This window comes from Globicephala melas, chromosome 4 (assembly GCF_963455315.2).
Source record: "Globicephala melas chromosome 4, mGloMel1.2, whole genome shotgun sequence".
NCBI classification, from domain to species: domain Eukaryota; kingdom Metazoa; phylum Chordata; class Mammalia; order Artiodactyla; family Delphinidae; genus Globicephala; species Globicephala melas.
In genome coordinates, this window is record NC_083317.1 from 58,354,271 (window position 1) to 58,378,036 (window position 23,766).

General features: G+C 40.9%; 1 protein-coding gene across 2 annotated transcripts in view; it reads left to right on the forward strand.

Annotated features, from left to right (window-relative positions):
* The first annotated feature begins 333 nt into the window (after positions 1–333).
* TMPRSS7 (transmembrane serine protease 7) overlaps positions 334–23,766 on the forward strand; it is a 50,271-nt gene continuing 26,838 nt past the window's right edge. The window contains exons 1-9 of one of the 2 annotated variants that reach the window (XM_030836764.2): positions 334–381; positions 2,607–2,820; positions 8,570–8,700; positions 12,250–12,317; positions 13,872–14,065; positions 15,334–15,372; positions 16,103–16,331; positions 17,657–17,787; positions 20,534–20,646. In XM_030836764.2, coding sequence (XP_030692624.1) covers positions 334–381; positions 2,607–2,820; positions 8,570–8,700; positions 12,250–12,317; positions 13,872–14,065; positions 15,334–15,372; positions 16,103–16,331; positions 17,657–17,787; positions 20,534–20,646 — 1,167 coding nt within the window. Of the gene's footprint in view, positions 382–2,606; positions 2,821–8,569; positions 8,701–12,249; positions 12,318–13,871; positions 14,066–15,333; positions 15,373–16,102; positions 16,332–17,656; positions 17,788–20,533; positions 20,647–23,766 lie in introns of those variants that run through there. The other variant, XM_060297567.1, reaches the window with a different exon arrangement.

Below are 23,766 nucleotides of genomic sequence, written 5' to 3' on the forward strand. Positions count from 1 at the left end.
AAATGACTTGTAAATATTTGGGGGTTGTTGGACTGTATCCTTGTGAGGCAACCTTGCCTTGAGGCTGGGCTCTGAGAGGCCTGACTCATATTAGGGTAACATTAAAAAGCCTTTAGTTTGGGTTTGCAAGGCTCTCTGCTAGGTCCCTTTAACATTCACTATATAGTAATGAGGCAGCTTCAGTTTCTGAACTGGAGCCGGTGGAGGTAAATTGATTCCTTTCCTCGGAAAGCTAGCTTGAATGTGGCAACCAATTCTTCTCAAGCGGGAATGTAAGGGGCTGAAAACTGGCTTGGAGGTACCTCTGGATGTTCACCTGCAGAACAACTAAAAATGGACAAAGGAAACAGCGATGTTTCATCCAAACCTGCTGATGTGAATGTAAGTACATCGAGAGAAGCCTTCTTTGTTACTCGAATACCATTTATTGCTGACCCTTTTAGTAAAATGAGACTGAGTTACTTTACAGAAATAAAGGAAACAATAATAAAATACTTAGCTTTCCTTTGGAACTTAATGGATTTTACAAATTTGAGCTTGTTTTAAAGTGCTGTACTTGGCAATTGATTTGCAGCTGTTTTTCTAAAACTCCAGGGAAATGGTACTGATCTCTACACAAATTCCACTTTAAAATTTAATCAGGGCTAACTGAGACTGCCTATAATGTGTTCCCACACTTAAAGACCAAACCTTGACCTTGTCAGTTCTACATGGGCTAGCATTTCTGTGTGTTTTCCTTTTTTACTTCTTGGGGGGAATATTTGAAAGTAGCTTGACACTATAGTCAAGTCATCCAACAACAGAATATTTTTCTCTTTAGAAACACCAACCTCAGTCCTGCAGGACATCACATTAGATGAGATCTGGTCTAGTTCAGTTTCAGCAGGAGGCATATAAGCTACATTTCACTCCAGGGGTTGACAGGAGTGTTTGGCAAAAAGAATGAGGGAGCCATGAATAATTTAGAATGTTCTTGGCCACATATTATCCCATTAATTGGTAGGATTAAAGACTGGAAGACATGTACTTTGTAGGGAACAGTGAGAGAGAGAGAATGAGAGCATTCTTAGAGGAGAGCTCGAAAGATTATTTCTTTGGAACTGGTGCTCCATATTCTTGCCTTTAAAAGAATGTGTGTTTAAAAGTTATTTTGTCACTGAAGTTTAGTTACCCTGACATGTATAAATCTCTCCTTCAAAGAAGTTAAACTCTCACTTACATTATTAAAGAATTGACAGCATCAAATGACAGAGGATAGAGGAAAAAAAGAGGAGGGGAAAGAGTTAAATAATGTATTTTTTCCTGTTGCACAGAACACCTTGCACTAAACCCGGTAATTTTCTAATCTAACATGAGTCCCCTATTTCATTCTTTATTTTTTAATCATTCTTTCATTTGTATTGAAAACCTGAGTCACTGACCAGTTCAGTGGCTGGCTTCGAAGTGCATGCTTGTGAGGCAATGGTAGAACAATCAGTTTGATCCTTGTCCTGCATCCCTACACAAACGAGAGCATCATCCTCACATTTTTCTTCCTACTGAAGCTGAATCCGGCCTCTGTACCTCAACACTGAATTAATTTTTGGAGACAGAGTTTTGGGTGAAGTAGAAAAGAATAACTTTATTGCTTTGCCAGGCAAAGGGAGCCACAGTGGGCTAATGCCCTCAAAACTGTGTGTTTCAACCTGGAGGGGGTAGTGAGGAGTTTTATAGTAATGGTTCAAAGAGGGCATGATCAGCTCGTAGACAATCTTCTGACTGGTTGGTGGTAAGGTAACTTCTGGTTCCAACCCATCTGGGGTCTATGTGTTTGTGGGCAGCATACTGTTAATTTCTCCTACCTGATGGGGATTTCAGTATCTGAAAAACAGCTCACAGATACTGTTATATATATCCCTTGATGGGGAACCAGGACCCTGCCCCAAGGCTGCACTATTGTTTCTTTTGACTTTTCCTCCCTTGTCTCTGCATCCTCTCCCTTCCCTAATTAGCAACTGTTTGAACCAGCTTGTTGGAACTCAGGGAAGGTCATGGAGGCTGAATGAAGCCTATTTCCTGTAATCAAGAAATGGCGACACAGAAAGGCTTTTGTGCCCAGGAGTCCCACAGGGTCCTGCTCGGTATCATTACCACCAGGTCACGAAACCATAATTAAGAAATCAATTAGTTTCTCTGAGGAACTCACTTCTATTCTTACTTTCAATCTGCCTCAGCCCAGAAGACACTGTGGGAGAAAAGCTATATCGTACAAACACACACATCCCCAGAGTGGTGGACAGATGAATCAACCCCCATAGAATCCTGTCTGACCTTCAGGTCCTCTAGTCTACACTCCATAAAATTCAGGCCTATCCTCTACAGTGTCAGTTTAGCAGAGTTGGGGAGTTGAGGAAACCAGTTGAGGACCTGGGAACCATTCCACTAGAGTTCATATACCTCCTGTTTTTTTCTGATTGGTCTTAACTGTGTGATTCAATGCAAGTCAATGCTTATGTAAATAATTTGGCTTATTTAGGCCTTTTAGCACCAAGATTCTCCTGACTAGGTGGTTGCATTTAAGCTCTAGACTACTTCTAACTGTTAACACCTCTTTCATTCTTTTGAAGATATCCAATATCTCAGTTCAGGTGGTCAGTGCCCAAGGGAAGCTGCCAGGGAGACGACCACCAAGAAAACCCGTCAACAAACCCAAACCCAAACCCAAGAAGCAACTCAAGAAGAAAGCTCCCTTTTGGAACGTCCAAATCAAAATCATTCTCTTCACAGTATTTTTGTTCATCTTAGCGGTCGTAGCCTGGACACTGCTGTGGCTCTATATCAGTGAGTTGAAATCTGTGTACCTTTGGGGTTAAGTCTTGCCCTGTGAGTTCTGCATCAGCAATGCAGGCCCGATCTGACCTTGGGGGTTTCTGATAGAATTTTCTTATTTCTCAGACTGACGGTCATTTTCAAAACTGTTGAGGTTTTAAGGAAGAAGCCAGAATTGTCTTTCCCATTTCTTCTTTTACCACCACTGCTTTCTTCCCAGAGGAGCAGAGATGGGGGAATAGGATGAGAAGAGCTGAGGAGAATGCTCAGGAGCTTCTGACTGGTTCAGAAATGTAATGCATTTTTAGCTTTAAAAAATGAATGGGATGCTAAGCTGTTTTATTTCCTCATCCACCCACTGCCTGTTTCTAGGCAACCTTAGATTTCTAGCTCCCTGAGCTTCATTTTACTCATGTGTCTTTCTCTCCTCTGTTTTTTTTTTTTTTTTGCGGTACGCGGTACGCGGGCCTCTCACTGTTGTGGCCTCTCCCGTTGCGGAGCACAGGCTCCGGACGCACAGGCTCAGCGGCCATGGCTCACGGGCCCAGCCGCTCCGCGACATGCAGGATCTTCCCAGACCGGGGCACGAACCCGTGTCCCCTGCATCGGCAGGCGGACTCTCAACCACTGCACCACCAGGAAAGCCCTTCTCCTCTGTTTTTATGTTTTTATTTGTCCAATTGATTGTTTTTGTCAGTCTTATTGATCCTTTTGGATAGGAGTCATAACTAAGTTCTTCCTTAGAGAGTGCTTACCCAAGCAGCTCAGTAACTACAGCATTTATTGATTTATGTTGGACTTCCCACCCTACGCATATTAATATACTTGATACAAGATATGTGTACTCTCAAAGATATTAAAATTTGGTTGGAAAGCTAGATTTATAGGCAAAGAATGAATGAATATTGTCTTGAACAGTTCAGTTCATTTACATATAGAAATTGACCACCTATAATTTGTGTGGCACAATATAAGATATCAGGCACACCAAGATACATCTCCTACCTTCAAAAAGCTCACAGATGCATTTTTCTACTTTCAAAAAATCTCATAGTTCAGTACTAGAGAGAGAGTGTGAGTTGACTTTTTTTTTTTTTCCTCAAGCAATTACTTTGCAATCACAGAAGGGAGACATCCAACAACCTGCCCAGGGATAGAGTCTAGATAAGTCTTCATGAACTGGTTCTTGAAAATTCATTTGACACATCTTGGGAGTGCCCACTATGAGCTGAGCTCTGTGATAAGCATGGAACAGAGTGGTAGACAGGAAAGAATCTGTCTTTACAGACTAGTGGGGGCGGTCAAGTCAATGAGCAATTAAGAAAAACACAAAAGACACAGGACCCCAATCCAGAGCAAACCAGTTTATTTCCCTTCAGCTCTCTGCCAGCCCTAAACTGATACATTTGCATTGCCCTTGCATTTTTGTACAAGGTTTCGGGACATCATTGTAAAGAGTTAATTTGTTGGTTGTGTGAAAATCAGTTAAGGGCATTTCAGCAAAACAGACCAGTACAAGCAAAGGAAAACTGGTATAAGTAAGTGAGAATTGTTCAACAAACAACAGGGGTTAGTTTTGATAGATGAAATTTGGGTATGGAGGGTGGCCTTGAGAAATGTTAAAAAACAAAAATTCAACCAAGTAAATCTGATGATCTAATTGGCTTTATTCAATGGCTCATGAATCTGGCAGCATCCCTTCTAGTAAATAAAAGGGCTTTCTGAGGGGGTGTACAAAATGGAAGGTTTTTATAGGCAGAAGGAGGGTGGGGCAAGGAAGCTATTAGCAAAAGAAAAGAAAGGATTGTTTCAGGCCAGGCCATCAAATTTTGGGGGAAGGGAATAGCAGGGTCTTTATCATGTCGATTATCACACTAGTGTTGATCAGGAAATTTCTGTTTAAAGGTCACATTCCTGAGAGAATGTGAAACTGTAATTAAGTCTTGGTTTGCAGTTTTGGGAGCAAAGGACTACATTTTGGGCTTGTGATTTTTTTTTTTTTTTTAACAGAAATGAGATGGACAGCTCATCAGGAAAACCATGTGTTACTGAACATAAGTTTGTGTGCTCAACACACAGTGAGACCAAATGAAACAAAATGGAGCTTGGATCAGAGAAAGGTTTATTGCAGGGCCAAGCAAGGAGAAAGGGTAACTCGTGCTCAGGAAAACTGAACTCCCTGATGGTTTTGGAGGAGAAGTTTTTATAGGCAAAATTTGGGGTGAGGACTGCAGGGTGTGTGACTTTCCTCAGATTGGTTGGTGGTGAGGTAACAGGGTGGTATTCCAGGAACCTTGTGCTCATCCTGAAGTTATGATCCTCCACCTGTGTGTGGTCTCAGTTCTTGCAGAAGAACTCAAAGATATTGTTATGTATATTCCTTGAGGAGGAATCAGAATCCTGGACTATAGTTTCTTGATTGTTCCTTTGTTTCTGCATTCCCTTACTTCCCTGATTAGCAGCTGTCTGAATCTGCTCTTTGCATTCAGGAAGGTCTAAGAGGCAGAAGACTTTTTTCTTTTTTTTGCAAATAAGAAAAAGGGAGACAAAGAAAGGCTTTTGTGCCCAGGATGGCCCCACAGGGTCTTCCTCAGTTTCACATGGAGGGCTTGTATGTTAGGCTGAGCTCAAGAGTTAGACAAATGTAATCTGGTTGAAGGCTAAATTGATCTCTCTTGCATTGCTTATCCCTTGATTACTTACTGATAGTAGAAGGATGTGTGAGCTTCTAGGTAGAAGTCATAGCTTTCATTCAAATTTTAAAGAATCTGCAACAGAAAAAAAAAATCTAAGGACTTTCTTGGTAAAATCAAAGACAAAAACAACTATTGCTTTATACAAGAGGCCTAGTGAGGCAAGGTGATTTGTCCAAGGTTACATTGATCTTGGGTGGCCTCGGCCTGCAGTGGCTTGAAGTAGAGTTTCGGTTCCCATCCAGGGACTGAGCCAGGAGAACACCGAATCCTAGCCACTAGACTAGTGGTCAGTGACAAGGCCCTGGCCCTATGGCTTTGCAGAAAAAAGAATTCCCACAAAGGCAGAAAGTAGTGAAACAAGTAAAGTATTTATTAGGGGAAAAAGAAGTACAGTATGTGTGGATAGACACATGGGCAGGCTCAGAGAGAGAGTCGCGAAGTGGCAGTTTGAATCACTTTTATGGGGCATTTCTTCCATGTCTCCTTTGGACAATCATTTTGATTTGCCTAGTTCAGAGTCCATATTTGGTATATCTCAGGATCTTTCCATGTGCGCGTGTGCATCTCTTAACCAAGATGGATTCAACCAAAGAGGCGTATGGGTAGATTTGGCCACTTGGAAGTCTACGCATGTGTAGGCGGAGAGGTCTCCTGACTTTGAGAATAAAATATGTGGTCTCTTATCTTCTATCTGGGCAGGACCCAGTGTCCTCTCTCGATTGTCCTGTTATTCCCATCTGGAGTATGGTCCACAGGGAATGAACTCAAACTGTTTGCCCTGAGGGCCCATCTATCTCCTGCCTCAACATAACTTTTGTTGAACCTAAGTTCATGTGCTTGATGTACAGTGAGGCCAAACAAATCGAAATGTTGGAGTTTGGAGCAGAGAAAGGTTTATTTTAAGGGCCAAACAAGGAGAATGGACAGTTCATGCTCAAAAGACCCTAACTCCCTGATGGTCTTCAAGGAAGAGTTTTTAAAGGCAAATTTTGTTGGGGAGGGCTATGGGGTGTGTGACTTTCTTCTGATGGTTGGTGGTGAGGTAACAGGATGGTATTTCAGGAATCTCAACCATCAGCCTTCTGGTTGCAACCAGTCTGGGGTCTACGTGATTGTGCTCAGCCTGAAGTCACCATCCTCCACTGGGATAGGTCCTTAGTTCCTATAGAAGAACTCAAAGATATGTATCAGATTATTAGGTTTATCCCTTAAGGAGGAACTGGGACTCTGCACTATTGTTTCTTGACTGCTTTTCCTTTGTTTCTGCATTCCCTCACTTCTAATTAGTAACTGTTTGAATCTGCCTTTTGGAACTCAGGGAAGGTCTGGGAGGCTGAAGCCTTTTTCCTACAAACAAGAAATGGGGAAAATGGAAAGGCTTTTGTACCCAGGAGGGCCTTGAATGGTCCTGCTCTGTTTCAATCCCCCTTTTCTTTGCTACTCCTTAATCTTGAGGTGAACAAGTACAGCACAAGAAAGGGAGTAAAGTTTTGGTTAGAGAGCTTAGACATAAACTTGGCAGAGAAACTCAGTTTTAGGGGGCTCAGTTTCATAACTTCGAAGAACAAATCTAGGACAGGAGCTCAGGCCTCTGGCCCCTTCCCCACTCTCCACAACCTCACTACACTACAGGGCTAATGTGAGCCTGGATGGGTCACACAGGGAGGCTGTTCCCTGTCCTTCACAGAGGCTGCACCTTCTTTTTAATTCAGCCATCACTTATTTAGCATTTCCACGCACTGGGCATTGTGCTAAGAGAGATTATTCCCTCCCTCTCTTCCTCTCTCTCTTCCTTCCCAGGAACATTTACTGAGCTTGAAAGCTAAGTCAGGCACTTGCTACCCTGTGCTAGGGGTTGAAGGACAATAATTTACTGTTCATCTAGAAAGACAGACATGCAGAAGGAAGCTATGATACCGTGGGGCATGTGTCACAGGAAAGAAAGATACCACAGCCATGAGAGCCTGGGAGTGATGCCTCATACCCGTAAGACCTTGTAACAAAAAGGAACGGCTGAAAGGAGAGTCCCTCATCTCCCTAGGCTATTCTCAGGTGCCTGAAGGCATCTCAGACACAGCAATGTCTTTGTCTGTCTTCATAGCAGTTTCTGGCCCACCTGATGCCCAGTCCCATGGTCTTCCCTGGGCAGAGTTTTTGAGCAGGAGTTGATCTCAGGTGGCCTCAGCCTGCATCAGCTTGAAGCAGGATTTCAGTTCCCTGGCCAGAGTTTGAAGTCAGGTCACAGCAGTGAGAGCACCGAACCTTAGCCACTAGACCATGAAGGCCAGTGGCCAGTGATAAGACCCTGGCCCATGGCTTTGTAGAAATGAATTTCCACATAGAGACGGAAAGTAGTGAAACAAGTGAAGTGTTTATTAGGAGAAAAAAGAGTAAGTGTAGATAAACACATGGGTGGACTCAGAGAGAGAGATGCACCCTCGTGGTAGTTTGAATCACTTATATGGGGCATTTCTTCTGGGTTTCCTTTGGCCTATCATCTTGCTTTGCCTGGCTCTTCCCACCAGGGAAGTCCAGAAGAGATGTTATTAACTACATTTAGAGCTTCACAGTCTGTAAAATATGAAGCTGTCTAGGACTTCCCTAGTGGCACAGTGGTTAAGGATCTGCCTGCCAATGCCTGCCAATGCAGGGGACACGGGTTCAAGCCCTGGTCCGGGAAGATCCCACATGCTGTGGAGCAACTAAGCCTGTGCACCACAACTACTGAGCCTGCACTCTAGACCCCACGAGCCACAACTACTGAAGCCCGGACACCTAGAGCCTGTGCTCCACAACAAGAGAAGCCACCGCAATGAGAAACACGTGCACCGCAACGAAGAGTATCTCCCGCTCACAGCAACTAGAGAAAGCCTGCACGCAGCAACAAAGACCCAGTGCAGCCACAAATAAATAAATTAAATACAAATAAATTATTTAAAAAAACTGCTTAAAGAAGGTGTCTAAAATAAAATCATTTCAGGAGCCCGACAGTGACATATATCAGACAATGCCTCACTGTCACACAGATGGAAAGACTCCTAACCACCTTCTCTCCTCTCTTACAGGTAAGACAGAAAGCAGAGATGCTTTTTACTTTGCTGGGATGTTTCGCATCACCAACATTGAGTTTCTTCCTGAATACCGACAGAAGGAGTCCAGGGAATTTCTATCAGTGGCCCGGACCGTGCAACAAGTGGTGAGGTGATGGGGGGATCTTGAAAGGCTGGGGAAGGTGAGGTCAGGGGGTAAGGGATGAGGGGTTGGGGTTACAGTGTCACAGGTGAGCAGGGTGGATGAAGGAAGAACTCAGGGAAACATGGGATTTAGCTCATCTTGGTTGTAAGATAAAATTGTTTATTTGATAGAATTGCTTTTTTTTTTTTCTCCTGAAATTCAAAAGAAATGGCTCTCTGAGCTTCAGTTTTTCTTATCTCTAAAATAAAAGAATTGGATCAGGTGATATTTAAGATGCCTTCCAGTACAGAAATTACATGCATACTGATTAATTCTGTGATCCATACAGATTTATTTCAACCTTGATGCACTGGTATCTCTTCACTTAAAAAAAAAACCTTTCCTATTGTAGAACTGATAAGTATTTATTGTAAAAATTTATAAAATTTACAAAAGTACTTTAAAAATATAATCTCCTTTAACATCGTCTCCAGAGATAGAGCCCCTTTTGATTCTGGACCACGTAGACACAGGACATAGGGCAAAATTGGAGTATTAGTAGATATTCAGTTTTATAATCTGACTTTTTCCTCTTAACATAAGATTGCATGTCTCTATGCAAGTTCATATTCTTTAAAAAGCATAAGTTTTGATAGCTTCAAGTTGGCAAGTCCCTTTTTATTGGATATTTAAGTTGTTTCCAATTTTTGCTATTAACAGATAACACTATAACAAAACTGCCATGTAAATTGTTTGTATCTCTGATTACTTCCTTAGCTGATTTCCTAAAAGTATAATTGGTCACACAGAAGAATATTTATCATGGCTCTTGGTACCTATTACCAATAGAAAGTTTCTGCCAGTTTGCATCTGCACAGTAATGGAGAGGGTGGCCTAGCAGTGGCGACTCTCCTGCAGTGACAGGCGCTCTGCAGTGTAAAATGAAGAAGGGCTGAGAGAGAGAGAGCGAGCAAAGACGGTAGCAGGCATAGTGGCTTTTATTGATTGAAGGCCTCCTATATACTGGGTAAAGTGTAAAACCCTTTACCATTTCAATATATCAATTATCCCTCAAATTAGCCCAAGGAGATGGACATTCTTTTAAAATCTCTTTACCATTTTTTCCAATCCCAGGCAGTATTCTTCCTTCAACACCCAAAGCCATTCCTCTCTGCTGCTGAAGTTATCCTTCAAAAATAACATTTCTCCTTTGGCTTAAGGATACAATACTGATTCTTAAGAATAGCCAGATAAAATACTGATTCTTAAGAATAGCAGGCAAGCACTTTTCTAAATCTGTCCCCTGATTGTCCCAGTCTCATTCCTTACCACTTTCTCCCAACAGAAACCTTGTGATCTAAGGCAGTCATTACTTGTGTTATGAATAATCATTGCATTTACATGTCTGGCAGCCCTGGTTTCTGCTGCTATTCACTCAGGACCTAAAGCCATCTGTCCAATTTCTATGGAGTGAAATTCCACCCGTCATTCATGACCCATCAAAAAGCCTCCTTCTCTGTGAAATCCTCCCCGGCCTCCTGCAGAGTCAATGCTGGCTTTGTGTAGACCCCATTTATATAGTTAGTATTGCACTCAATGCATTTTATTATAGTTATTTAACATCCCACCCAAAGAGGTAGGCATTTTGATCACCACTTTACAGATTAAAAAAGAGAGAGACAGAAAGAGAAAAACAAATACCGTACGCTAACACATATATATAGAATCTAAGGAAAAAAGAAAAAAAATGTCATGAATAACCTAGGGGTAAGACAGGAATAAAGACACAGACCTACTAGAGAATGGACTTGAGGATATGGGGAGGGGGAAGGGTAAGCTGGGACAAAGTGAGAGAATGGCATGGACATATATACACTACCAAATGTAAAATAGCTAGCTAGTGGGAAGCAGCCGCATAGCACAGGGAGATCAGCCTGGTGCTTTGTGACCACCCAGAGGGGTGGGATAGGGAGGGTGGGAGGGAGGGAGACGCATGAGGGAAGAGATATGGGAACATATGTATATGTATAGCTGATTCACTTTGTTATAAAGCAGAAACTAACACACCATTGTAAAGCAATTATACTCCAATAAGGATGTTAAAAAAATAAAATAAAATAGATAGCTAGTGGGAAGCAGCCGCATAGCACAGGGAGATCACCTCGGGGCTTTGTGACCACCTAGAGGGGTGGGATAGTGAGGGTGGGAGGGAAACGCAAGAGGGAGGGTATACGGGGATATATGTATATGTATAGCTGATCCACTTTGTTATACAGCAGAAACTAACACACCATTGTAGAGCAATTATACTCCAATAAAGAAGTTAAAAACAAAACAACAAAACAAAAGAAAAGAAAAAAAGAAAGAGAAAAACAAATACCGTATGCTAACACATATATATGGAATCTAAAAAAAAAAAAGGTCATGAAGAACCTAAGGGCAAGATGGGAATAAAGACACAGACCTACTAGAGAATGGACTTGAGGATATGGGGAGGGGGAAGGGTAAGCTGGGACAAAGTGAGAGAGTGGCATGGACATATATACACTACCAAACGTAAAATAGCTAGCTAGTGGGAAGCAGCCGCATAGCACAGGGAGATCAGCTCAGTGCTTTATGACCACCTAGAGGGGTGGGATAGGAGGGTGGGAGGGAGGGAGATGCAAGAGGGAAGAGATATGGGGACATATGTATATGTATAGCTGATTCACTTTGTTGTAAAGCAGAAACTAACACACCATTGTAAAGCAATTATACTCCAATACAGATGTTAAAAAAAAAAGAGAGAGAGAGAGAGAAAAAGAAAAAAAAGAAGCTCAGCATGCCTTGGTAATGTGTTCTGTGTTGCACAGTGAATTTAAACTCCATGGCCCTTTTTTTTCCACAATGCTATATTATTTCTAAGGTTTTTCATTTTTTGTTTTTTTTTCCTGGGCAATTAGGTGATTTTGCTATTATGTAAAAAGGGGACTACAGGAGGAGAAGATTTGGCAGAAGAAATTGGTTTTAGAAATGCTAAGTAAGGGCAAAGAGTCAATTGACTGAAATAGCTCTCTTTTGAGATCCATTTATGGTGTTTTAAAAGATCTGGGTGTGTCCCTGGAAACGAGAGTTCTGCAGTGGGATATGGAAGTTGGACTGTGGGCACCACGCGCCCTCTAGCGGCTAATATACATTTTCCGTGGCGTGCATTGGTAGAAAAGAGGTTGGGCAGAATACCTTGTAAATACGCTTAAAGGAGTTTCGCTTATTCATTGTGGAGAAAATTAACTTTTGGAGTAGGCAGAATGCAGCAGTTAAGCTTGGTTAGGGTGTCTAAAGACAGCAATAAATGAATAAAGGTAGCTGATTAATCTTCACAGAGAGCAGAATGACAGTAAGTAACCCTGATACAGGAAGTAAGAATTTATTTGAATTCAAGGAATAATGTCTGGGTTTGGGCTTAGAGGCCTTTAGTTTGAGCCTTGCTTTTCACCTTGCTAACTGTCAGAGCTTGGACCTACGGCACACTGGGTATCATGAGAGGAAGCCAATTTGAAAGCCTTCAGACATCTTGGTTCTTCTTTTGCAGGTAAACCTGGTTTATACAACATCTGCCTTCTCCAAATTTTACCAGCAGTCGGTAGTTGCAGATGTCAGGTAATGAATGTCCCTTGCTTTGGGACTTCTATGTTCACTGCTGTAATACCTCAAAAGGCTGTGGAAGGGCTGAAAGAGTGCCATTCTCAAGTAACCACTTGGGGGCAGTTGTGGGTTAATACCCTTCTAGCACAATAGCAATCCAACTCTTTTTTTACCCCTTTTATTTATTTATTTTAAAGACTTTATGTATGTATGTATGTATGCATGCATTTATTTTTGGCTGCATTGGGTCTTCGTTGCTGCGCGCGGGCTTTCTCTAGTTGCGGTGAGCAGGGGCTACTCTTCATTGTGGTGCACAGGCTTCTCATTGCAGTGGCTTCTCTTGTTGCGGAGCACTGGCTCTAGGTGCGTGGGCTTCAGTAGTTGTGGCACACAAGACTCAGAAGATGTGGCTCGGGGGCTCTAGAGCTCCAGCTCATTAGTTGTGGAGCATCGGCTCAGTTGCTCCGTGGCATGTGGGATCTTCCTGGACCAGGACTCGAACCCGTGTGCCCTGCATTGGCAGGCGGATTAACCACTGCGCCACCAGGGAAACCTGCAGCTGAACTCTTTGTCATGCTATCATGCTGAGTTTTTTTCTTCATTTACCAAAGCCTGCCCTCTTTCCAGAACTGGGATCCTAGACCTTTGTATTAATGCCACTGGGCAAAATGACCATAAACACATCCACTATATTGGGTGAGGGCCAACAGAAAACACAGACCAGTCAGTGTCTCTCAAAATATGTTCAGTAAAAAACTGGTCACTAGAGATCTTCTGAGCAAAGAAGGATCCCATGGTCAAATAATTTTTAGGAAACTTTGTGTGCCTTGTACTGTATCCCATCTCCCCCCACCCCTGATATATCTGCAGAGATTCACAATCCGTTTGGGCAGATTAAAGGCACTGAGAAGTCTTGGAGTAAAGCAATTTGTTTCCTCTCCTTCACCTTCCATTTCCCAAATTATGTGCTATAGAACACTATCTTATGTTTTTTTCATAAAATATGACAATATTTGTGCAGGTAGGAGCTCCTACTCCAGGGTCAGATTGAAAACCAAATTAGGCTTGATTCCTGACTTGCTACTCAGTAGCTGTGTGATTTTGAGTTGTAGATGACCTTAATTTCCTTATCTGTAAAACTGGAAGCGTAACAGGACCTTCCTCAAAAGATTAAATGGGATAAAGCAGCTTTAGCACTGTGTCTGGACACGGTGAAGTATCAAACATTCTAACTGTTGTTATTTGTAATAGCAGTGAATACTGATTGACATCCATAGAAATAGTATATTCTCCATGGAGATGCAAAATATACTAACAGTTCTAGATTTGAACACAGCACAAGAATACACATACCATGATGCTTTCCTTTCCAAATTCCCATGATAGGAGTCAATGGCTTCCTAAAGAAGGAAGTTAGTTGAAAGATGAACTTGAAAGATGTTGAAAGATGTGTCAGTTGAAAGATGTGTCCATTGGCCTCACCTTGAATTTATCACTTGGGTCACTGGCTCCTTATGAAAGTCTACTTCCTAAGAGGTATCCCTGGACTTCTTTCTCTTTTCACTACAGCAGTAACAACAAAGGTGGCCTCCTTGTTCACTTTTGGCTAGTGTTTGTCATGCCACATGCCAAGGGCCATATCTTCTGTGAGGACTGTGTGGCTGCCATCTTGAAGGACTCCATCCAGACAAGCATCATAAACCGGACCTCCGTGGGGAGCCTGCAGGGTCTGGCTGTGGACATGGACTCTGTGGTACTAAATGGTGATTGTTGGGTAATTCTCCTTCAAGCACTCCTTCCTGCAGCACTCTTGATACTGTCGTTGTCGTAGTCAATGTTGCCGTGAAGTACAGTCTTCCCTCTATATCCATGGACTTCGCATTCGTGGATTCAGCCAACCATGGATAGAAAACATTTGGAAAAAAAATTCTAGAAAGTTCCAAAAAGCAAAACTTGAATTTGCCACAGGCTGGCAACTATTTACACAGCATTTACACTGTATTAGGTATTAGAAGTAATCTAGAGATGATTTAAAGTATACAGGAGGATGTGCATAGGTTTTATGCAAATACTATGCCATTTTACATAAGGGATTTGAGCATTCATGAATTTTGGTATCCTTGGGTGTCTTGGATCCAATCCCCTTGTGGCTACTGAGGAATGACTGTATTCTTCTCCACAATCCCAGTGGAACAGGATTAGCTGAAGACATTGGAGCTACATTGATAAAAGAAGTTGCTAAATGTTATATACAGTGATTAGACAATAGAATTGGGGTCAGAATACACATGAAAATGAATTTCTTAAAGCGTACCCTTTTCTATATTTAATTTGGCTTCATGCATCTTCAAACTAAGACTCCAAGGGATAAGGTGCTGGAGAAGGAAAATTTTGCTGAGGTTTACCTTCCTTGTTTCTTCCCTTGTTCAGACAGAACTGCGCCTGTGTTCTATAGTGTGCCCCAATGCTCCAAAATGGCCTGCCCAAAACACAGTCAGAATGCAAATTCCATCATTTATCTTGACAGTAAAGTGGTTTAATTATTGTCTAACCCAAAATGTATGCAGTTTTCTATTTTGATTTAAATTATATATATATATGTTAGGCATATAGTAGGTTGATAAGTGTTTGTAATAAGTAATGAATCAATAAAAAAATCTCTAGTGGAAAATTCTGTACCACATATACTACTTCAGATATAGAACCAATTATTACCATGTTTAGTTGCTTTTTTATCTTCAAAAAATGTTTAAAAGTTGTTACAGCAGATGATTTCAAGCACAAAAGTAAAGAGAATTGTTTAATGAACTCTTACACACTACTCAGCTTCAACAACTATCAACTCATAGCTGTCCTATTTGATGTCTAAATACCTAAACAACCTCCCTTTTACCCTCACAGGATTATTTTAAAGCAAATCCCAGATATGTTGGATTGCTTTTAAAGGACAAGATATTTTTACTAAGCAAAATTCTAACAAAATGAAATGCTGGGACTGATAGTGTTTTTTCTATGTGCTTTTTCAATGCAGCTGGGCTTCGGTCAGATTACTCTTCAACCATAGGATCTGGTAAATTATGTCTGTGGTTTCTCCCCTGCCCTCCAACCTCCCCATCCCCAACTGCCTCCAAATCAGTATCCTTTTTGGCTGTAGTTTTCCTGTTCACATGCTGGTGTTTGTTAGTGTTCTTTCTGTTGCAAGTGACAGATATAGTATATTCAAACTAGCTTAAGCACAAAAGAAATGTGATTGCTGGGACATACGTGGAATATGCTGGCTGCAGGCATGGTTGGGTCCAGGTTCTAAGATAAAATATTGTCAGGACTCTGCATTTTTGTTTTCTTCTGCTGAGACTTCATCAAGTGGGTTCTTTCAATGTGGTGGCATAAATGGCCACCAGCAGATCCAAGCTTATGATTTATCAGTTTAGCTACCATGGTGGAAAAAAATCTCACCTGTATTTTGAGAAGTCCTTGGGCTGAGTTTCATTGTCTCAAATTGACTGACGTGCCCACTCCTGAAACAGCTGCTTTGGCTCTGATTGGTCAGTCTGGGTCGTGTGCTCACTTCTGGACCTAGGGTGAGTTTAACCCCAACCAAGCCACATGGACAGGGTAGGTGTAGTTTCTCAAAGTAAAATCTAGGTGCTATTATCAGAAGAGATGAGAGTGGATTCCAGGTTGGCAAAGACAGCAGATATTCTCCATGTGAGCTCTTTTGCTCTTTACTCTTCTATAAAGATTTCTAGAAAAATCATTCCTAAAACAAAACAAAGCAAAATAAAGTGCTGTCTCCACAGACAAAGGCTGCTCTCAGTACTTCTACGCAGATCACCTGTCTCTCCGCTACCCTCTGGAGATTTCGGCAACCTCAGGGAGGCTGATGTGCCACTTCAAGCTGGTGGCCATAGTGGGCCACCTGATCCGTCTCTCAATAGAGTCCGTCCAGATTGAAGCCGACAACTGTGTCACCGACTCCCTGACCATTTACGACTCCCTCATGCCAATCCGGAGCACCATCTTGTATAGGTATTATGCAGGCACTCTGGTTGGCAAGTGAAAAGAATTTTTACAATGTCTCTCTTTTGCAGTATCTGGCTTGCCTTTGGATTTTTTTAAACCATTTTTGTATATACTCATGAGGTCAAAGATTGACCCATGCCCTGTTTAGTGCCCCCTGTCTTAGCCAGAGCCTGTCAGACACAGTGTTTGCTTTTCACTTCTAGCATACAACAGTCAAAATCATTGGGAACTTCAGTCAATAGTTTTGATATATATTTCACATTTTTTTGGTTTAATTTTACTTTCATTGCAATCACAGTGAAGGCTACTGTTTCAATAGAATGTGAGAATGAATATTCTATTATAATTGCATAGCATTAGTAAAACAATTTATTTTCCTTATAAAGATAACACAATGTTTATTGTGAAAATGAGGTCAGAGAAGACAATGTCAATTATCTTCCATTCCCATTACCCAGAATAAATGTCTGTTATATTTTTGCATACATTCTTTCATTCATACGTGTACATAATTACACACACGTATACATATACATATCCTAGTATTTCTTACTCACTAGTAGACATCTTTTTATGAGTGCTTAATATTTTGGTAACCTAGTAATGTCAGTTAGGCTTTATTAAGAATTTGCTATTTTTACTCATTGTGCTAAAGGGCATATGAATTATCTTATCATTTTAAATGGTGTTTATGTATGTATATAATAGTACTTTATGTAAGTATTATTTATTTATATTTTGATGGTGAATGATCATGTTAAAAATTCAAACAGTGTCTAAAGATTTGTAGTGAAAAGTAAGTTTGTCACTGACGCTCACCCCTCAATCACTGTTTTTGGTTTCTTTTCACTATTCCCAGACATATTTAGTTATTATCTCATTTAATCCTCACCACAATGCTATGAGGAGTATACTGTTATTATTACTACCATTTCAGAGTTGGGAAACTGGCATTTATGAAGAACTAGTTACTTCATTGCCCAGTTAAGTGATAGAGCTGAGTTTTGAACCCAGTTTTCCCTGGTGAAGAGCCCATGACTTTAGCTATTAAATACCCTGCCTGTATACCTTGTTTGCTCTCAAGGAGTGTCCAGTGACAGCCATCCAAGAGAATTCTTCATTAGTCACTGGACAAAAATTTCGGCATCTATATCAGCTCCGCTCCATCTGTAGTCCCTTCTGGCCACTAATTGATGAAGACCTGGCTGGTAGAGTCTGATTTACAGGAACTGTGTGGATGGCCCAAGAAATGTGTGGAATTAGTGGTGGATGGAGGTCCGATCCTCAATAACCTATTGTTTATGTGCTTTTGTTTTGTTATCTGGTTTCAGAATTTGTGAACCCACAAGAACATTAATGTCATTTGTTTCGACAAATAATCTCATGTTGGTGATATTTAAGTCTCCTCAGATACCAAGGCTATCAGGAATCCGGGCATATTTCGAGGTCATTCCAGAACAAGGTAAGCTTCCCCAATTGAAAAAAAGTCATGAGAAATACTTATTATGATAGATACTCCAGTCTTATCTCTCCCAAGGCTGTGTTGTAATACTAGTTGCATTAGTCAGGACCCTGAGTCAGGTTCAAAGAGGGAGATGGTATTAGTTATTCTAACAGAGAACTTAATGTAAAGAACTGTTGACTCAGTACAGAGGTGTTAACTGGGTAACTCAAAAGGCAAAAAAACAAAACACAAAAAAACTGTAAGGTATCATGGATGTAACACATGTAGGAAGCAACTAGCACTGTAGATCTAGAGGAACAATGGAAAGGAATTGGAACGATTACAATTTAGGGCTTGGAGGAGGGGGAGGTGGTCTGTGTAATGGAACTCAGACCTATGCCCAGCTGGTGTTGGTGTCTATAAATTCGGAGGCAGGTGTTCATGAACCTGGGACCCAGACCTTTGAGGAGAGGGTGCCAGACAGCTGAGCTGGCATCTTTTAGGGAGACACAATAAAGCGGAAGTTGGAAAAACTGCTAACGGATTCAACTCTGTTACAGGAAGGAAGAGTAACTGCAAGGGTGAAGCAGCATTGCTGGGGTGACACTCCCAGGAATAAGAAACAGAGTGAAGTCTTATTCTTCCCTCTCCAGCCTTCTAGTTTCCCTTTAGCACCCCCTACTGGCAGAGCCTATCAGGTAGTGAAGGACAGAAGTGGTTTGTATAGTCCAGCCCAGCCTTGCAGAACAGAGTAGAGAGGGGTGGGCTTGGAGCTGAGGGACAATAGCTCAGTAACTAGCACATTCTTTCATGAATTCTCATTTATAGTAATGCACATAAGTGCCATCCTAGAAAGTGCTCATGATGCAAAACCCAGAGTTTTTTTTTTTTTTTTTTTTTTTCCGGTACGCGGGCCTCTCACTGTTGTAGATTCTCCCGTTGCGGAGCACAGGCTCCGGACGCGCAGGCTCAGTGGCCATGGCTCACGGGCCCAACCGCTCCGCGGCATGTGGGATCTTCCCGGACCGGGGCACAAACCCGTGTCCCCTGCATCAGCGGGAGGACTCTCAACCACTGCGCCACCAGGGAAGCCCAAAACCCAGAGGTTTTAATGGGTTTTTCTAGTGAGCAGAAAGTGACCTCCTCTTTGTTCTTCTCTTTTTGACTTGGGTTGACGAAGTCAAACAAAACAAAATGAAAAGAGCCTTCACTGAAACTCTAATGTTTTTGTAATATTTGTTGCCTTGGAAACTGGTCAGATCTTACAGGTCATGTCTTGGTAACTTCTTTATGAGCATCAACAAAGCTAAAGGGGTCAGAATGGGAGATGGGGCTGAGGAGGGAAGAGAATTGGGCTTAAGTAGATAGTGAGAGCTACAGGTTCATCACTATTTTAGGGCAGTGGCTCATTTTGATAGGTTTTTCTCTGTCAAATTGTTACAAAACAAAATGTAAAATTGATTTATTGAACTAGATATTTGAGATAGTGTTAGGTTGAAAATTATCTGTAACTCCAAAGGTTAAAAATAGAATTATAACAGAAATATTATAGTGGAATTTGTCTATCCACTCAACAAATATTTACTGAGCATCTGTTGTATGCCAGAAATGACTGTAGGTGTTAGGGAAATAGTAAACAAAATAGAAAGAAAATCAGTGCTCTTGGGCTACTTATATTCTAGCAGAAGGATGACCATAACAGTAAGAAGAGACATGTAGATTGTCTTATTTAAATAGTAGAACACATTATGAAAACTGGATATCTCTTGAACAACAAATACACACTAATTTGAACAAAATTAACTCAGAAGCTTTAAAAATATATATTTACAGTGCTGCATGTCAAAATATACATACAGTGTTAATATGTTAATTATATCTCAATAAAACTAGAAGAAAAAATATATTTAAACCATGTTTTTTAAAGAAAGGAATAGCCTCCTATAGATATGTAACCAAAATAAATGATTTGAAATAGCCAGGAGATGGAAGCAACCTAAGTGTCCATTGGATGAATGGATAAAGAAGATGTGGCACATATATACAATGGAATATTACTCAGCTATAAAAAGAAACGAAATTGAGTTATTTGTAGTGAGGTGGATGGACCTAGAGTCTGTCATACAGAGTGAAGTAAGTCAGAAAGAGAAAGACAAATACCATATGCTAACACATATATATGGAATCTAAGAAAAACATGTCATGAAGAACCTAGGGGTAAGACAGGAATAAAGACACAGACCTACTAGAGAATGGACTTAAGGATATGGAGAGGGGGAAGGGTAAGCTGGGACAAAGTGAGAGAGTGGCATGGACATATATACACTACCAAAGTAAAATAGATAGCTAGTGGGAAGCAGCCGCATAGCACAGGGAGATCAGCTCCGTGCTTTGTGACCACCTAGGGGGGTGGGATAGGGAGGGTGGGAGGGAGAGAGATGCAAGAGGGAAGAGATATGGGAACATATGTATATGTATAGCTGATTCACTTTGTTATAAAGCAGAAACTAACACACCATTGTAAAGCAATTATACTCCAATAAAGATGTAAAAAAAAAAAAAGATTTGAAAACAAGTATAGACTTTGAACAGTATATTAGCTATACATCCATAGGGTACTATTTTTTTTAAATAGTTTAATTTCAAAAATACATAAGCTTATTGACCAAGAAAATGTGCATTTGTAGTTAAAGAAATGTATGCTGTCTATTTCCCATAATCTCACAACTGAAAATCATTGTGTGTTACTGGATATTTTTTTCAGAATGTGAAAACACAGTGTTGGTCAAAGAAATCACTGGCTTTGAAGGGAAAATTTCAAGTCCATATTACCCAAGCTACTACCCTCCAAAATGCAAGTGTACCTGGAAATTTCAGGTAGCCTAGTTTTAACAGTATCTTAGAAAAATATTGCTATCCTATTTTTAGTAGCTATTTATTTTTGAATTTAATTATACTTATTTTTTAAATTACAAAAAGAATGTCAGTTAATTTTATAATATTTAAACCTTATTAAAATATATTATCTAGAACATGAAGGTTTGTTGTAATTTCAAGCCGCTGCTCACAATTAACTGCTTTTTGCAGACTGGGGCTTATTTGTCCAGTTTCTTACTTTGTATTAAAAAGAGCAAAGACATTGTTATAGGATCAAACAGTTTATTTTATTATGGTAGAGCTCATTTATTAATTTTTAATTACTTCATCAGCATTATAATGAGAATAATAAAGAAATAATAAATTGAATTAGGCAATATATATTTCAGCTGTATAAGCAAATCAGAGTGTAAATTTATATAAGGTACATATGTCTCCCTCTGGCGCTAGACAGGTAGTCCCTGGTTTCTGTTTGTTTCTCAAAATCTCAGTGTCTAACCTATTTTTCTTTCTCCAGCTGTTATATTAATGTGGAGGGAGGTCGCCTTTGCTCTTTCAGCATATACATATGAAATCATTTTTGTGGGGCATAGCAGTTAGATGTAAGTGACAAGCAGTGTCTAGTTTGTATTCATTCAACATATTATTATTAAATGCCTGCTCCGTGTCAGGCAGTATTCTGAACACTGGGATGCATGAGATCTCTCTCTCTCTCTCTCACACACACACACACACAAGCTCTGCTGTCATGGAGTCCTCTATAAAGTAGGGGGAGACAGGTGACAAAGAAATAAACAAGTAAAATACATGCAGTGTGTTCCACGATGGTACAATGCTATGGAGAATACAGCAGGGGAGGGGCTCTGTAGCTGAGTGGGGGTGGTGGGGGTGTGAAAGGTAGGAAGTCTGGGATTTGTTATCTCAAGTAGGATGGTCAGGGAAAGCCTCACTGACAAGGGGACATTTGCATAGAAACTTGAGACACGATGGAACTAACCTGGTGCGTGCTGAGGGTAAGAGTGTCCCGGGCAAAGGGAAGAGCTGAGGCAAAGGCCCCGAGGAGGCAGGAGAGTGCTTGCTGCATGTAGGGTTCGTGCACAGTCCTAACAGTTAAATATTGAAATGTTTTTATTATACCCAAATCTCTACCTACTAGTAGGCATCCTTAAATTATTTTTTTATCATTATCCCAAATATTTAAAATATAATGAAGACATAAAGGTTCTGGATTCTTGCTCACTGCCCAATTCTTGGTGCCTTAGAGCAGCAAAAGCTCAGAGCCTCAGGTGACTAGCAAGTCTGAAGGTGGGGAGAGGGGTAGATGGAAAGAGAAGAAAAGAAGCGCTGGGGAAAGAGGAGGGAAAGGCATCAAACCTCTGCCTCTTCAACTCTCCAATAAGCAGAGTTATCTTCTTTATAATATCTAGAACAAGAAAGACCCCGTTCCCAGAAGCTCCATCAAGTGTTTGAAAGTCCTTTGAGATAAAACAAATGTTGATCCCATGGTAACTCACAAGATTTAAAAGGAAAATCCCTAAACGTTGCTGTGATTAAGTTTTAGTCAGGGTACAAAAAAAAAATCAGATCACTTTCTGTTTCACTGGGTCAAGGGTTAGAAATGCTGAACAATAGGAAATCTTTTTTTTTTTTTTTTTTTTTTTGCGGTACGCGGGCCTCTCACTGTTGTGGCCTCTCCTGTTGCAGAGCACAGGCTCCGGACGCGCAGGCTCAGCGGCCATGGCTCACGGGCCCAGCCGCTCCGCGGCATGTGGGATCTTCCCGAACCGGGGCACGAACCCGTGTCCCCTGCATCGGCAGGCGGACTCTCAACCACTGCGCCACCAGGGAAGCCCCAATAGGAAATCTTGACAAGGAAAAGAGCATGGGGGTGGGGGATGGGAAAGGGGAGACAGGAAACATTGAGGACAGACTTGTGCGAAGACACCATTCCCCAGAGGTCAAGGTTGGTTGTTCTCAGTGAGGAGGTTAAATAAAGCTATTGCTTTCTTGGAAGGCTTTGAGCAGCCACCGGTAGCTGTGTGACAGCATGTTTCTTTTTTTTTTTTTTTTTTGAATTTTTGAATGTTATTTAATTTATTTTTTTATAGAGCAGATTCTTATTAGTCATCCATTTTATACACATCAGTGTATACATGTCCATCCCAATCGCCCAATTCATCACACCACCACCCACACCCCCTGCCGCTTTCCCCCCTTGGTGTCCATATAATTGTTCTCTATATCTGTGTCTCTATTTCTGCCCTGCAAACTGGTTCACCTGTACCATTTTTCTAGGTTCCCCATATATGCATTAATATACAATATTTGTTTTTCTCTTTCTGACTTACTTCACTCTGTATGATTGTCTCTAGATTCATCCACATCTCTACAAATGACCCAATTTCATTCCTTTTTGTGGCTGAATAATATTCCATTGTATATGTACCACATCTTCTTTATCCATTCGTCTGTCATTGGGCATTTAGGTTGCTTCCATGACCTGGCTATTATAAGTAGTGCTGCTATGAACATTGGGGTGCATGTGTCTTTCTGAATTATGGTTTTCTCTGGGTATATGCCTTGTAGTGGGATTGCTGGCTCATATGGTAATTCTATTTTTAGTTTCTTAAGGAACCTCCATACTTTTATTCATAGTGGCTTTATCAATTTATATTCCCACCAACAGTGCAAGAGGGTTCCTTTTCTCCACACCCTCTCCAGCATTTGTTATTTTTTTCTTCTTTTTTTTTTATTCAAACAGAAAGTCACAAAAATTATAATCATCCCCATCAGTTCACCCAGTCCCAGGTAATTAATTTTTTTTCATCTTGATCTTTTTTTAGCACTTTTATGAATTCATCAGTTTTCCATTAGAGTTCTCAAAATGCTTATTCATTCAGTTCAGCAGTATAGTCAGTTACCAGAAACCTGTACTTGTCAGAGATTTTTCCATGAATTCCTTGAAGATGAAACACTTTTAGAGGAACATTTTTGCAAAAGCATCAGAGTATACCCAGAACTGTCTGTAAATGACAAGACTTAAAAATGACCACAGATAAAGATTTGATGAAAGTTCATAATAATGCAATTGACAAGGAAATTTAGTTACTTCTGAGATAT